The 12,345-nt window shown below is 39.5% G+C and overlaps 1 protein-coding gene across 1 annotated transcript in view; it reads left to right on the plus strand.

Annotated features, from left to right (window-relative positions):
* LOC137981135 (uncharacterized) overlaps nt 1-12,345 on the plus strand; it is a 30,818-nt gene that overhangs the window by 2,079 nt on the left and 16,394 nt on the right. Inside the window, exons 3-17 of the mRNA XM_068828479.1 lie at nt 582-704; nt 1,373-1,559; nt 1,936-2,005; nt 2,679-2,765; nt 4,532-4,617; nt 4,706-4,819; nt 5,480-5,562; nt 6,000-6,063; nt 7,004-7,071; nt 7,856-7,947; nt 8,027-8,117; nt 8,722-8,968; nt 10,090-10,171; nt 10,606-10,698; nt 10,995-11,168. Coding sequence (XP_068684580.1) covers nt 582-704; nt 1,373-1,559; nt 1,936-2,005; nt 2,679-2,765; nt 4,532-4,617; nt 4,706-4,819; nt 5,480-5,562; nt 6,000-6,063; nt 7,004-7,071; nt 7,856-7,947; nt 8,027-8,117; nt 8,722-8,968; nt 10,090-10,171; nt 10,606-10,698; nt 10,995-11,168 — 1,661 coding nt within the window. The remainder of the gene's footprint in view (nt 1-581; nt 705-1,372; nt 1,560-1,935; nt 2,006-2,678; nt 2,766-4,531; nt 4,618-4,705; nt 4,820-5,479; nt 5,563-5,999; nt 6,064-7,003; nt 7,072-7,855; nt 7,948-8,026; nt 8,118-8,721; nt 8,969-10,089; nt 10,172-10,605; nt 10,699-10,994; nt 11,169-12,345) is intronic.

Here is a 12,345-nt window from a genome sequence, read left to right on the forward strand (position 1 = left end):
TTAAAGCGAACCTCCACTTCAACAAAAAAAATAACTTTAAATTACAGTAAATAACTGTTAGTCAAGTCAATCTAAAATATTTTCAAAGAAATCTTTTGTATCCGAAAGAAATAAGTTTTAGAATCGCCTAATTTGGTTTTAAAATTTCGCGGGCGCCGCCATCTTGAATAATTGTGACGTTTTACGGTTGCCCTGTTGTTACAGACCGTATTCATAAATGGCAAAAGTGAAGTGCAAATTAGCCTACCAATCCTCGATACCATACAGTGAATTTAAATAATTCTTGCTCTAAAATGAGGCTTGGTAGGCTAATCTGCATGTGGACAAAAGAATTATAAATGTGAGCGTCATTTATGGATAAGGTCTATTAGACCAAAGCTCTTTGTGAACAATAGGACAACTGTAACACGTCACAATTATTCAAGATGGCGGCGCTACAAAATATTCACTTTTCCTGATATAAACACTTCGAACAAATTTATTTGTAAATAATTTTTTCTTCGGTTTAAATTTATTCTGTAGAAAGAGTGGAGGTTCCCTTTAATACATGTTTCTTACGTTGTGTTACTTGCTGGCTGCAGGCTCACCTCGTGTATGTTAACTACGCTACGCTGAAAGACTTCAAGAGACTTCGTGAAATGAACATCAAAGTTTCTGGTCACATAATCATTGCCAAATATGGAAAAACCTACGTAAGGGATAAAGTAAGTCCATAGGTTTATGAAGTTATTTGGTGGTTTGTTTGTATTAGTCTTTCACAGTGTAGTTCTCAAGACGACAATAGTTAAAAGTGGAAAATAGGCGCCGTCAGGGTACAGATTTGCATGCCCCTTTTCCAGGCAGTTAAACCTGGTTCGGACCACTGTCCAACGTTGTTGCAATGATATATGTCACAATAGCTCATGCGATTGGAAAAGCTCTCTTGGAAAGCTGGAAGCGGGCCAAAAAGTCATCAGTTTTCAAACGTGTCGAGTTCGTCCTTACGCACGCAACTAACCAGAAAAGAATCGTGATTGGCCAGTTTTAAAAGATGGAGGTATGTGGTAAGCGACCGCCAAAGACAAAACAAAGTAGACATCATAAGATTAATCGACAGATGAAGCGTCTATTGCAAACAGGAAAGGCCTGGAATCGCATAATTGTGCTGAATAAAATGTTTGCAGATTGAAGTGAAATAGATAGATAGTAATCATCTTTATTGAGGATACCAACGTCACAAGAAATGGTTTTACAGAAAGTTCTTCAAAAATAAATAAATGAGGTGATCTTAAATAAATAAATAAATGAGGTGATCTTAAATAAATAAATAAATGAGGTGATCTTAATAATTTCTAGGAAAGATTTTTAATTGCAACGCCATTCGTTATTTCAGGCAAAAATTGCGGCAGCTAAAGGAGCAGTAGGGCTGATCCTGTACACAGACCCCAACGACCACACAACTGAAGCAGACGCTTTTACATATCATCACAACTGGTGGCAGCCACCCACAGGGGTACAGAGAAGAACTCTGCCTAATTTGAAGAAAGGAGTCCCTCAAACACCAGGGCACCCGTCTAAAGGTAACATATTGGTTATCAGCCTTACTTGCGAGCCGGAACTTAAAATCGGGCCGAAAGCGTTTCGCCGGCTTGCAGCCGCTACTCGCGGGTCTATGATTGGGGGGGGGGGGGGGGGAGGAAAAAAACTCGATCCAGGTTGAGAACGATGTCAACTACGATAGCCTAGCTCCTTGAGGCATGTATTCAGCACGTGGTTTGGCCAGACGGTCATCCATCCAGAAAACAATATCGTCCAACAGGACTCAACAATATGATTTAATGGGGATTGAAATTTTCAATGTCTTTTATATACCTTCGGGTCTTATTTTCAATTAGTTTCTCCTCAATGATCCATTTCAAATTGCTCCTTATTGTAATTTCTTTATCCTTCTTTCAGATAAAATGAACATGAGGCCAGAGATTCCTGTACACCCAGTATCTTACAAGGATGCATATCGTTTTTTGAAGTAAGCTAGTAATGTAAGGCGCTGCGCAAGCTGAAACTGTGTATGATTTTTTTTTTACAACGAATTAATGATAACGGTTAATGATAACTGAAACCTTCGTATCAATTCCGCCTTAACATCAATTACAGTTTTTCACGAGTTGTCGTCGACTTCCATCGACCATAATTCATTTCAGGCAAGTTGAATTTTCAGTCTCCATGACTGTCGACGAGTTTTGGTGTACGAGCAGTATACAAAATAACGAGTAAAAATTATCATTCCAGTTTTCGTCTCTTTTCTTCAGAAAGTGTCATTTTTAAAGGGTAACTAAAACTTAATGTTTATCTTTTTAGATAAACGTGACAAATAAACAATTTTACCCGATTCATGCATCTCCCCATTATCCGTGCGTGGCAGGGTGTGGCACTGCCGCAATACGCTCTCGAGATTTGATTAAATTATCATCAAACATTTTAGCCATGTAACTATGGTTACTAATTATAGTTATCGGAGGAAGAGGAAGACAAAAGAAGTTCTTAAACTATCATGGACTATCATTCCCTTGTTTAACCATGGTTAAGAATTTCCAGAATATTCTCATTTCCAATGGCACTCGCCCATGCAGCAACACTTTTTAATACAATCTTGAAGTTATTGTCCATATCTACTTGCTGCATTTGATTGCGATTTTTAGGCTTTTGACCACTAACCAAGCTCCAAAAGACTGGCAGGGAGACCTAATGGTCACATACAACATCACTATGGCCAAGAATGATAAAAGGTACTTTATAGCAATAAGCTGGAAATAATTTCAGTGTAAGTGGAACAATCATTCTGTTCTGATATCTGTACAAACGCACTTTTTTCCAGCTCAATGATGCACCGAGATGTTAATAGGGACGGCGCAGTGTTGAGAGCATTTGCCTCGCACCAATGTAGCCCGGCTTCGATTCCAGACTCGGCTTCACTTTTTTTTTATTTTTTATGTTGGTTGCGTATGCTGGTTCTCGGGCAAAAATGGTGTTCAAATGCCCTACCCTATCGTCGGATTTGTCAACAATCGTTGTCGGCTCCTGTCGTCTTAAATACTCCAATATCTCGCAAATGCTATATCTCTTCCTTTAAACTCTTCCATCTTGTCCAAACACGTGCTTTATAGCTGTCTCAATGTTCCCCACCCCACGCAGGCGAAGGTCAAATTTCCCACTCCCCGGGTACGCAAGATAGTCAAATGCCCGGGGTTTGCCCGTGGGGGGGGGGAGATGTTGAAGTCTCGATTTGATATGCACATAATGCGCAAAACGCCAGAAACGCATTATGCGCCGAACAAATCGAAACTTCAACATCCCCCCCCCCCCGGGCAAACCCCGGGCATTTGACTATCTTGCGTGCCCGGGGTTTGCCCGGGGGGATGTTGAAGTTTCGATTTGATCGGCGCATAATGCGTTTCTGGCGTTTTGATTAGTTCAATGACTCTCGGTAATCTCAGCTCATATGACTGGATCGCGCTAATAGTCGAGTTCACGCTCTTGAGTGCAGCATGGGTAATCAGGGCAAGATGGAAAGAAATTCAAAGGTTTGTGCGGAAGTTCAAAATGCTGAAAAATATTCATGATATGCAATTTTGATTTTTTTATATATTTTCCAAAACAGAAGATATGCACTCAAAGGTGCGGCAGAATGAAGTTGGAGAGAATGGCTACTCCGTAGAAATTATTTTATTAAACAAAGTTTCTGCCATGCATGTAAATTTTCTGTAATTCCAAAGGCACAAAATTACGGAGAATGTATGGAGACAAAAAAAGGAATATTAAGGAATTCTAAAGAACAGATACCAAGTCCAGTTCATCTCAGTTGTAAACTTGAACTTATTTGTTTTGTTTATGAAGGCGAAAGTCTAAAAAGTAGAGTCATGTACAATTAATTTTGCTTTGAATTTCCATACAAACCTATGAATTTCCCGACCTGTTGCCCTAATTACCCATGATGCACTCAAGAGCGTGCGCTGGTCTATTATTGCCACGTTGAAAAAGTTGTGACGCATCTAAAGGTTCAGAATTTTCTAAAGATAGATAAACAATTACGTATAGAAAATTGTTTGAACGCGAGTGAATTTCGTGGGGATGATGAACGCGAGTAATGTTTTGAAAGTTCTCAAAATTGCACGAGCAGTAGGCGAGTGCAAGTTGAAAACATTCAAAGCATCACGAGTGACACTAAATCAGGAAATGCACGTACAAGTTCAAACGATTTTTTATTTTTTATGTACTCAAAACGAGATGATAACCTCGTCGCTTTGTTTTCATAGCAACTTCCGTATTGTACTCAATAATCTATTTATGCATTCGTTATCGACCAATCAGAAACGCAATATTTTGTTTAGCACATACAGTAATAAAATGGTTAAAGTCGACGGGCGCTCATGGAATGTGTTATTAAATACTCATTTATGATGTTCTCCTTCATCACTCTCAGTCAAAAACAACAAAATTCATTTGAGGGTATTTACTTGTCAATATGCACTCAACTTTATTCTTTTCTCAAAAGATATGTTCATCTCGGTGTTAAAATGAAGTTGGAGAGAAAACCTGCATACAGTGTCATCGGAATAATCAATGGCAATCAAGAACCCGGTACATAGAGTCAAGTTTTGCTTTTTTTCGACAAAACTGTTTTCTTTTTTTAATTCTACCTTTAATCATCGACTTCCTTTGCTGGCAGATCGTCTGGTGTTGCTTGGCAATCATAGAGATGGTTTCGGAGCTACAGATGCGTCCAGTGGAATGGCCACATTGATGGAAATTTCCAGGCAACTCGGGAAAATGCGAAGAGAAGGTTAAATAAGCCTTGTTACTTAGTACGTCCCTTAGGCGTGCAATCCAGATTCCTTTTGAAGTTAGTCCTGCTGTGGCAGACAAAAATGGAATGTCATGAGAAATGATTTTCTCGTGTGCATGTATCCTCATATAAAAAGAAAGGAAAGGAAAGGAACATGTTCTAGCGCTGGAGCACTAATCGGGGATACTGTAAACTGAAATTAATCATTAACGTAAATCAAGTCAAAGGTTGATTTTTGAGGAGAGGGGAAACCGGAATACCCGGAGAAAATCTCTCGGTGCAGAGTAGAGAACCAACAAACTCAACCCACATATAACGCCGGACCTGGAAATCGAACCCCGGCCACATTGGTGGGAGGCGAGTGCTCTCACCACTGCGCCATCCCTGCACCCCCACTCCCTGCACTATTCAAAATTAGGCCAAGGGTTTCGAAACATCTTCACCGTTTTCTGTCGTGCGTCGACAATTATATTTGCTGTCTCATCCACACGAGCAAATCTACATATTCATGAAAACTGCCGTGTGTAAAATTTCCTCGTTTGGAGGAGACTTGAGGCTTAGGAGGCTTTAGACTCGACTGAATCTAGGCATAAATTAACTTCGCATGGACTCTTTGGTATTGACAAGGGAGCTGAGGCATGAAAATCTACTTTATAGGATGGCGGCCCCACAGGTCATTAGTCCTTTGCAGTTGGGGAGCAGAGGAGTATGGAATCTTTGGTTCGACCGGATGGACTGAGGTAACTTGGCTAACGTTGCAGCTAAGCTGGGTTTAAGGCTTCTTCGATCGATTGTTCTGATACCCTATGAATTGGATAGAACACTTGTTAGTTAATCACTGACTGACTTGTATTTTTCACAAATAGGAATGGGACCGATGTAGGGCATTCTCGAAAATTCTAGGTCCAGTTCAATGCGAGCCCTAGGTTGCGCAATTTTTCCGTTTGCGTTGCTTCTGCTTAAGTTAACCATTTTCATGTATATTCTTAATAAGTAATCACATGACTTTTTTCTTGTGCAATTTGGAACAAATCATGAGCACTTGTAAATTTTTTCAAAGACTACACATTGCACTCATCCGATTTTTGTGCGTCTTTTAAAAAAAATTCTTGTGCTTATTTATTCCAAATTGCACTTGAAATCATGCGATTACCTTTACATACTAATTGTATTTTAGGACTTTGCCTATCTTCTGTCTAACCGAGCCGTTGCTTATGTTAACGTGGACTCAGCTGTGACAGGTATTATCGTGTGCTGGTTTATTTAATTTATTATTGCAGCGACATGTTCCAGGGACAAAAAGGTGTGTAGTACACACTGAGGCGACATGCATTAGGGTCGTGTGGCGGGGACATGTAGCAGAGGCAAAATCACAACATTTAAACACACATGAAAATGTTTGCGGGTACATGTTTCAGGGATATGCTGCAGCGATGTGTTGCAGCGACGTGTCCCATGAAGTTCGACAAGTTGAACTTCATGGGACACATCGCGGAGCCAAAATCTCCCCCAAATTGGTCAGTGTTACACAATAATAAAAGTATCAGTTCACACGAGGGGACATGTTGCTACAACATGTCCCTGAAACATGTACCCGCAACATTTTCATGTGTGTGCACATGTTTTCATGTGATTTTGTCCCTGCTACATGTCGCCTCAGTGTGGACTACACAAGATTTTTGTCGCTGCAACATGTCGCTGCAGCATGTCCCTGCAACATGACCCCTCGTGTCTGCCCACCTTTATTGAGCTCTAAGCCCATTTCTTGGAAAGTTGTCTCTGTTGGTTTATATGGTTTTTTCCATTGCATGTAATAATGCCTTGACTAAACGATGAAAAAGCAATTTGCAGTCGCTCGAGTTGCCCAAGGATCCATAGGCTATAGGAAATATCCCTAAGGCTTGACTGACTTCAATTCAAGTGATCTAGGACACGGCAAAAATGTTAGAAAGTTAGCTTATTGCTCCAACATTGTTCATACAACAAAATAATAGGCAAAATGGTTTATCGAAATGTTTACCCAGCATTCTGATGGCTCATTGTACTAACTGTACAATTTTTAAACATTTAATCGAAACTAATCTCATTATGGATCCATTTAAAACGTCTCAATTCAATCCACTTTTAAGTTTGACATTCGAATTCATGAGACATTTCCCTCCCTCTTTTCTTTCACTGAAGGAAACTACAGCTTGAGTGCCAAAAGCAGCCCTTTGTTAGACTTGGCTTTCATGAATGCAACTAAGAAGGTAAAGAATTAATCGGTAAGATCATGCGGCATTTCGTCCATTTCGCTGTGCTTTAGTTCATTTTGGAGAAATATGAACTGAAGCACAGCACTATAATCCAGTAACTAAACCCGCCTCTTATCATTAGTAGTGTGATGAAAGCATGATATAATTCCAACGCTTTCCTTGAATGAAAAACTAAGTCTTTCCGGTTGGACAACGAAACGAACAGCTCTTCCCCCTAAAGTATTTGCCAAAAAAGGACTAACATCTTTCCTTGTTTTTCTCGAAATGACTCAAATATCATTGTTCCGTTTGCTTTATGATACTTCAACTATACCTTCTTGATAAAACTCAGCTAGTTCATTTTGCAAAAACGGCTTAACTCGTCGTTTGGTCAAAAATGATGCAAACAAATTCTTACTGTTTCAATTGGTGGAATGTTTTCACAAAGTGCTCTCCTAGTTATCCATTTCCCACTTCTTCATTGTTTGAATAATACTAAGGAAGAGGAGGGTAAGTAATAACTGATTGCTAATTGTCGTGATTCGCAAGGGTGGAAAGGAATCAAAGCTGTGTTCCAAATTGTTCCAAATTTATCCACTTTTAATTTGTAAGAAGCATGCAGTTGACTAAATATTGCTGATGCACGACCTCGCAAGCCTATTATAAGTACTTCGAATTCCTTCTGAATTGGTTCAACTCTTCTGAGTAAATACTCTGGTAGTGGTAATTTTTGCAAAGACATATGGCATTTATACAGATGGTTCATGCTTACAACGGATAGATATTTTTGTCTTCACAGATTTATCCACCAACATCCACAGCTCCCACAGAGACGCTATACGAAGACTGGAAAAACAAGTCAACCGACAAAAACAATCCTGGATTACCTAAGTACGTAGGAGTTACCGAGAGACTAAGAAGACCCTTTTTAACTACTGTTCAAAAGGCTTTTATTAAATTTCATTTCCAGAGTAGAAAGATTGGGAACAACCAGTGACCACAATTCTCTTTACTTCCGTTTGGGTGTGCCGTCAATAAGCTTCCAGTATGCTTTTGACGAGGTAAGATATTGATGGAAGTGAAATTCCAAATTCTGGCTTTTTGCTTTCCTTATTCTCGGCTGTCTTTACTCTTTCCTGCTTTTTTTTCGGGTGTGCGCTATATTAAGGTTGCCTTGATCACAATCACTTTTGTTACATCCTAATGTTTAAGCCACCTGTCTTATTCTTAATGTCGTATGACCATACAAAGGGTAGTCTACTTACTCCATGTCCATGGCTGACAGACGGTGAAGAATTCCATCGATTTTGGCAAATTTCAATTTTTAGCCGTATTGTTTGAAGTTTGTCGTTGTGAACGAGAAACTAAATTTTGCTATTGTCCACCTGTTGTAATTGCAGTTGCTTTTCGGGAATTATATCCTTTTTATCTGGTATCAATGCTCATCTCTTCATTTTGATTTCACGTGAAAAGTAGGGGACCTGTCTTCATTCAGGAGATGTGAGGAGCAAGTTCAAATAAGGGTTGGTTCACTGATTTATGCAGGCAAATCGTGGTTGTGAGTAGGATTGGAAACGGTTCGGTATGACCCCTTCTATTTCCTCCAGTGTTACTCCCCTTCTAAGTTAAGTACCGCGTCTAATATTCTTTGATTTATCTTTATAGAGCAAGCGAAATCCCGTCTTCAGCCATCCGATGCTTGATAATTTTCACTGGATGAAGGATTTTGTGGATCGCCGTTTTGAATATCACCGCACAGTAGCTCAGTTGTGGCTCTTATTCGGTTTAACTCTGGCTGATCAGCCACTTTTGCCGTTCGACACCTTGCGCTACGCTGAAGAGCTCGTTTATTTTGCCAAAGACATCAAGACAAAGTATGAGACCATCTTGAGCTTTCACAACATAACTCTCGGTAAGTCCATGAAGATTTGTCCCGCTCTTATTGCAAATCTCGAGGCTCCATCGCCATATCTTGGTTACCATCCATCTAGGTAAAATCAATCAAGATATAATTTATAAGCACCAAACTCTGTTCAGTAAAAGGATACTACACCCAAATTGCATTGAAAGCTATTTGTACAGACAACGAAACCTGGTAAAACATGAGGCCGATAACGCGATATACGATGTTGAGTAATATCGATGATTGACCACAGGAGTAATGTTGTCCGTCATCTTGGATTTATGTAGCAGAGTAAGATTGGGAGCGAAAGGGGTTGAGCGATGGGCCAACCCAACTCAATATAACATGGCTGCTGAATGAACCCGGCTTCAGTAGGCTATGTCGAGTCTTCGTTTAACAAATACAGATGACATCGGTATACTGGAATACTGGACACCCGTCCTCTTAAATTCGCATGCACATATTCGTAGCATGCCAAAACGATAATCGAGCCTTACCAAAACAGGACCATGATAGTCGGGTGTACCTCGAAGGTCTGCTTCACTAGAAATAGTGTGTGTTGACCTTGCATGGCACAGTTGGCCTCTCGTCTGTCTTTCTGACTGAGGAGAACTCCAGTTAAGGACGGTACCTACTATTGTTATTGCGCATACGTTCTGCGCATCTCCAGATACTCGGATTTCCTATGGGTAGTGTTTACTAATGCAGGAATATTTTTGAGCCGTTTAAATTTATGCGGAGAAAGCAGAACGTAGCAAGTGCTCTTGGTATCCAAAAAGACAATTGGGGGTAACCATGCGTTTTTCAGCTTTAATTTGGAAAGGAACGCCATTCATTGCTTTGTATTTTAAAGCTTTTTGCTAATATCGTTGATTAATTATCTTTGTTTAATGCGTGGTTACCCCCAATTTTCTTTTTGAATTTTAATAACACTTAATGAGATCTGCTTTTTCCGCATATTCGGTAAACCGCGCAAAAATACCTCTGAATTAGTAGGCACCGTCCTTAAGTAGCACAAATAATTCCATTTCAGATATATTTGCATTACTTGCCTTATAACTTACCATCTACGCTGATCAGTGCTCTATCTTGACAAAATCATATCACTGCGGTTTCTATTATTTCACCAGAACCGCTCTTGTCTGCGATAAAAAAGTTCTCGAAAGCCGCCTCTGCTTTTCAAAGCCATCTTACCAGTATTGACCATAGCAAGTAAGTACAATTAAATGAACCATGAACCAGGGGGTATCGTTACGACCTATTGCATTAGCGATTGGCTGAGATCCACTGCATAACTCTCTTTGCGTGACAAAACAATCTCATTCGTCGAGTATTTTGTAGTATTTTTTGTCACGTAACGCAAAGATAGCCGGTAACTGTGGAAGTAATAAAATCATACCTCTTTGTCTTTTTTTAGACGTCTCGAGCATTTGAAATGCATAATAAAATATTCATTGAATTCGTTTTCGTATAATTATTCACATCAAATGATGTCTAAGCTAATCAAATCTGTAGACTTGAATTATCTTCTAATTAAGTTTTAACTCTGCCTTTCGACTGCCGCGCCCCTTCTCAATCTGAAAATTCTTTGTATCTTATTCAGCAATGTCAAATAATTATTACATATTACGAAATCTCATTACCAGTCCACTCACGTTGCGAATGGCCAATGATCGCTTGATGCAGCTGGAGAGATCTTTTAGTAACCCTCATGGCCTGCTGGGAAGACCTCACACGGGGTAGGAAATTGTTTTCTAAACTGTTTTTTTACTTGCTCTTGATGGACTTATCACGGCTAAATACGCAATATTAAAAATCGGTCAAACAAGAAGTACTTGTAATAACATTCAAAATCTGAGACGGTAAAATAAGGGTCCAGCAGAATTCGTCCTAATGAAAGGCAAGGTGACAGCAAAGGCTGGTTGACTGCCACTGCATTTAAGGTCCCTAAAAATCTCAGATTTCTTTGATCTTTCGAATGTCTTAGATTTCAAATAGCACTTGCGTTTAACTTTCAACGCTTCTTGCTTTTCAGTAATGTGGTGTATGGCCCCACTTCTCCACTCACCATCAGCAGTTTCCCTGGATTGGTCGAAGCTCGTTTCTCGGCACAGCACTCGGACGAGAAAGATTGGGGCCAAGTTAAAAAAACGTTGTGCGACATTGTGTTTCACATCGAGTCAGCTTGTCATGTTATGCTCTTTGAGTCGTTATAGCCACTGAGTTAATCGATGCTAAACCCATCACTAATTGGTTAGGATTTCTTTTTTTAAAATAACGACTGACTTTCCCGTTGTATCAAAGGAATTTTGTTTTTCGTTACGCGCCAATTGCTTCAAAGATCTTCCTGGGAGCCCCTCCTGAGGGTTGTGAACAACATGCCAATTCTCAAGGACGTACTGTGCAACATTCCGTAATTGAAAAAGGGTTCCACTAAAGTATCGTGTTCAATTTTTCAAATGTGTTTTGAGTGAGTCTTTTCTAAAGAGGATTTTGGGATCTTCGTAAATTGAAAAATTCAGGAAATAAGCAAGATAAAATACCCCAAACCTCGAGCTTACAATTTAATACGGAATTACCAATAGATCGTTGCTACTGTAGGTTTGGCAGTCTTCGATGAAGCGCTTTACAATTTCATGATGTAATCTGCCTTTCAATAGTCACTAGCCTGAATTTTTGTAATTCACTGTTCAGCTGAGAATAATGGGTTAAAATTAATGTCTCCGTGCAATGTTTTAGGATATGCTAGAGTTCGTTTCTTTGGGGAGATCCAAATCCGTATTCTTGTATCCAAAAGCGGATTTTGAGTTTTGAAAATCCGAAAATGGATTATTGATTAGAAGAATCCACTTGGATTCCACTCAGATCTGGATCCGGATTTTTAGGATTCATGATCCGTTCGTTTCTTTGAAAGATGGATCCCAAAAAAAAACTACATTTGGTTTCCTCCATTTGCGTAAATCATGGGGAGCAATCAAGGTGAGTTTTCAGTGCTATTATTCCTTCAATGTACCCAAAATTTGAAGAAAGTCGTAAATTTTTAGTAGAACTTCAATTTGATACAAGTTATCTTAATCCTAACCAGCTGGAAGTGGGTTTTCGTTGGGAAGGAAATATTCGTTTGATCTGAGATCATAAATCCAATCTTGGATTCTCCCAAAGAAATGCACTCTAAGATCGATATTGCTTTGTTTGCTTTGTTTGTTTGTTAAAAAGTACGGGAATTCCTCCCTTGAAAACTAGATGCATATCTGATTGAACCCGGGCTTTCCTGGTGTCCTGTCAAATGAAAAACAAAGAAAAAGAAATACATTAGAGATGTCGGCTAGATTATTATTTATTACTTAGGTTAGAGTGATGGCAATGATTTTCGTGATGTTCACTTA

This window comes from Montipora foliosa, chromosome 12 (genome assembly GCF_036669935.1).
Source record: "Montipora foliosa isolate CH-2021 chromosome 12, ASM3666993v2, whole genome shotgun sequence".
Taxonomy (NCBI): Eukaryota; Metazoa; Cnidaria; class Anthozoa; order Scleractinia; family Acroporidae; genus Montipora; species Montipora foliosa.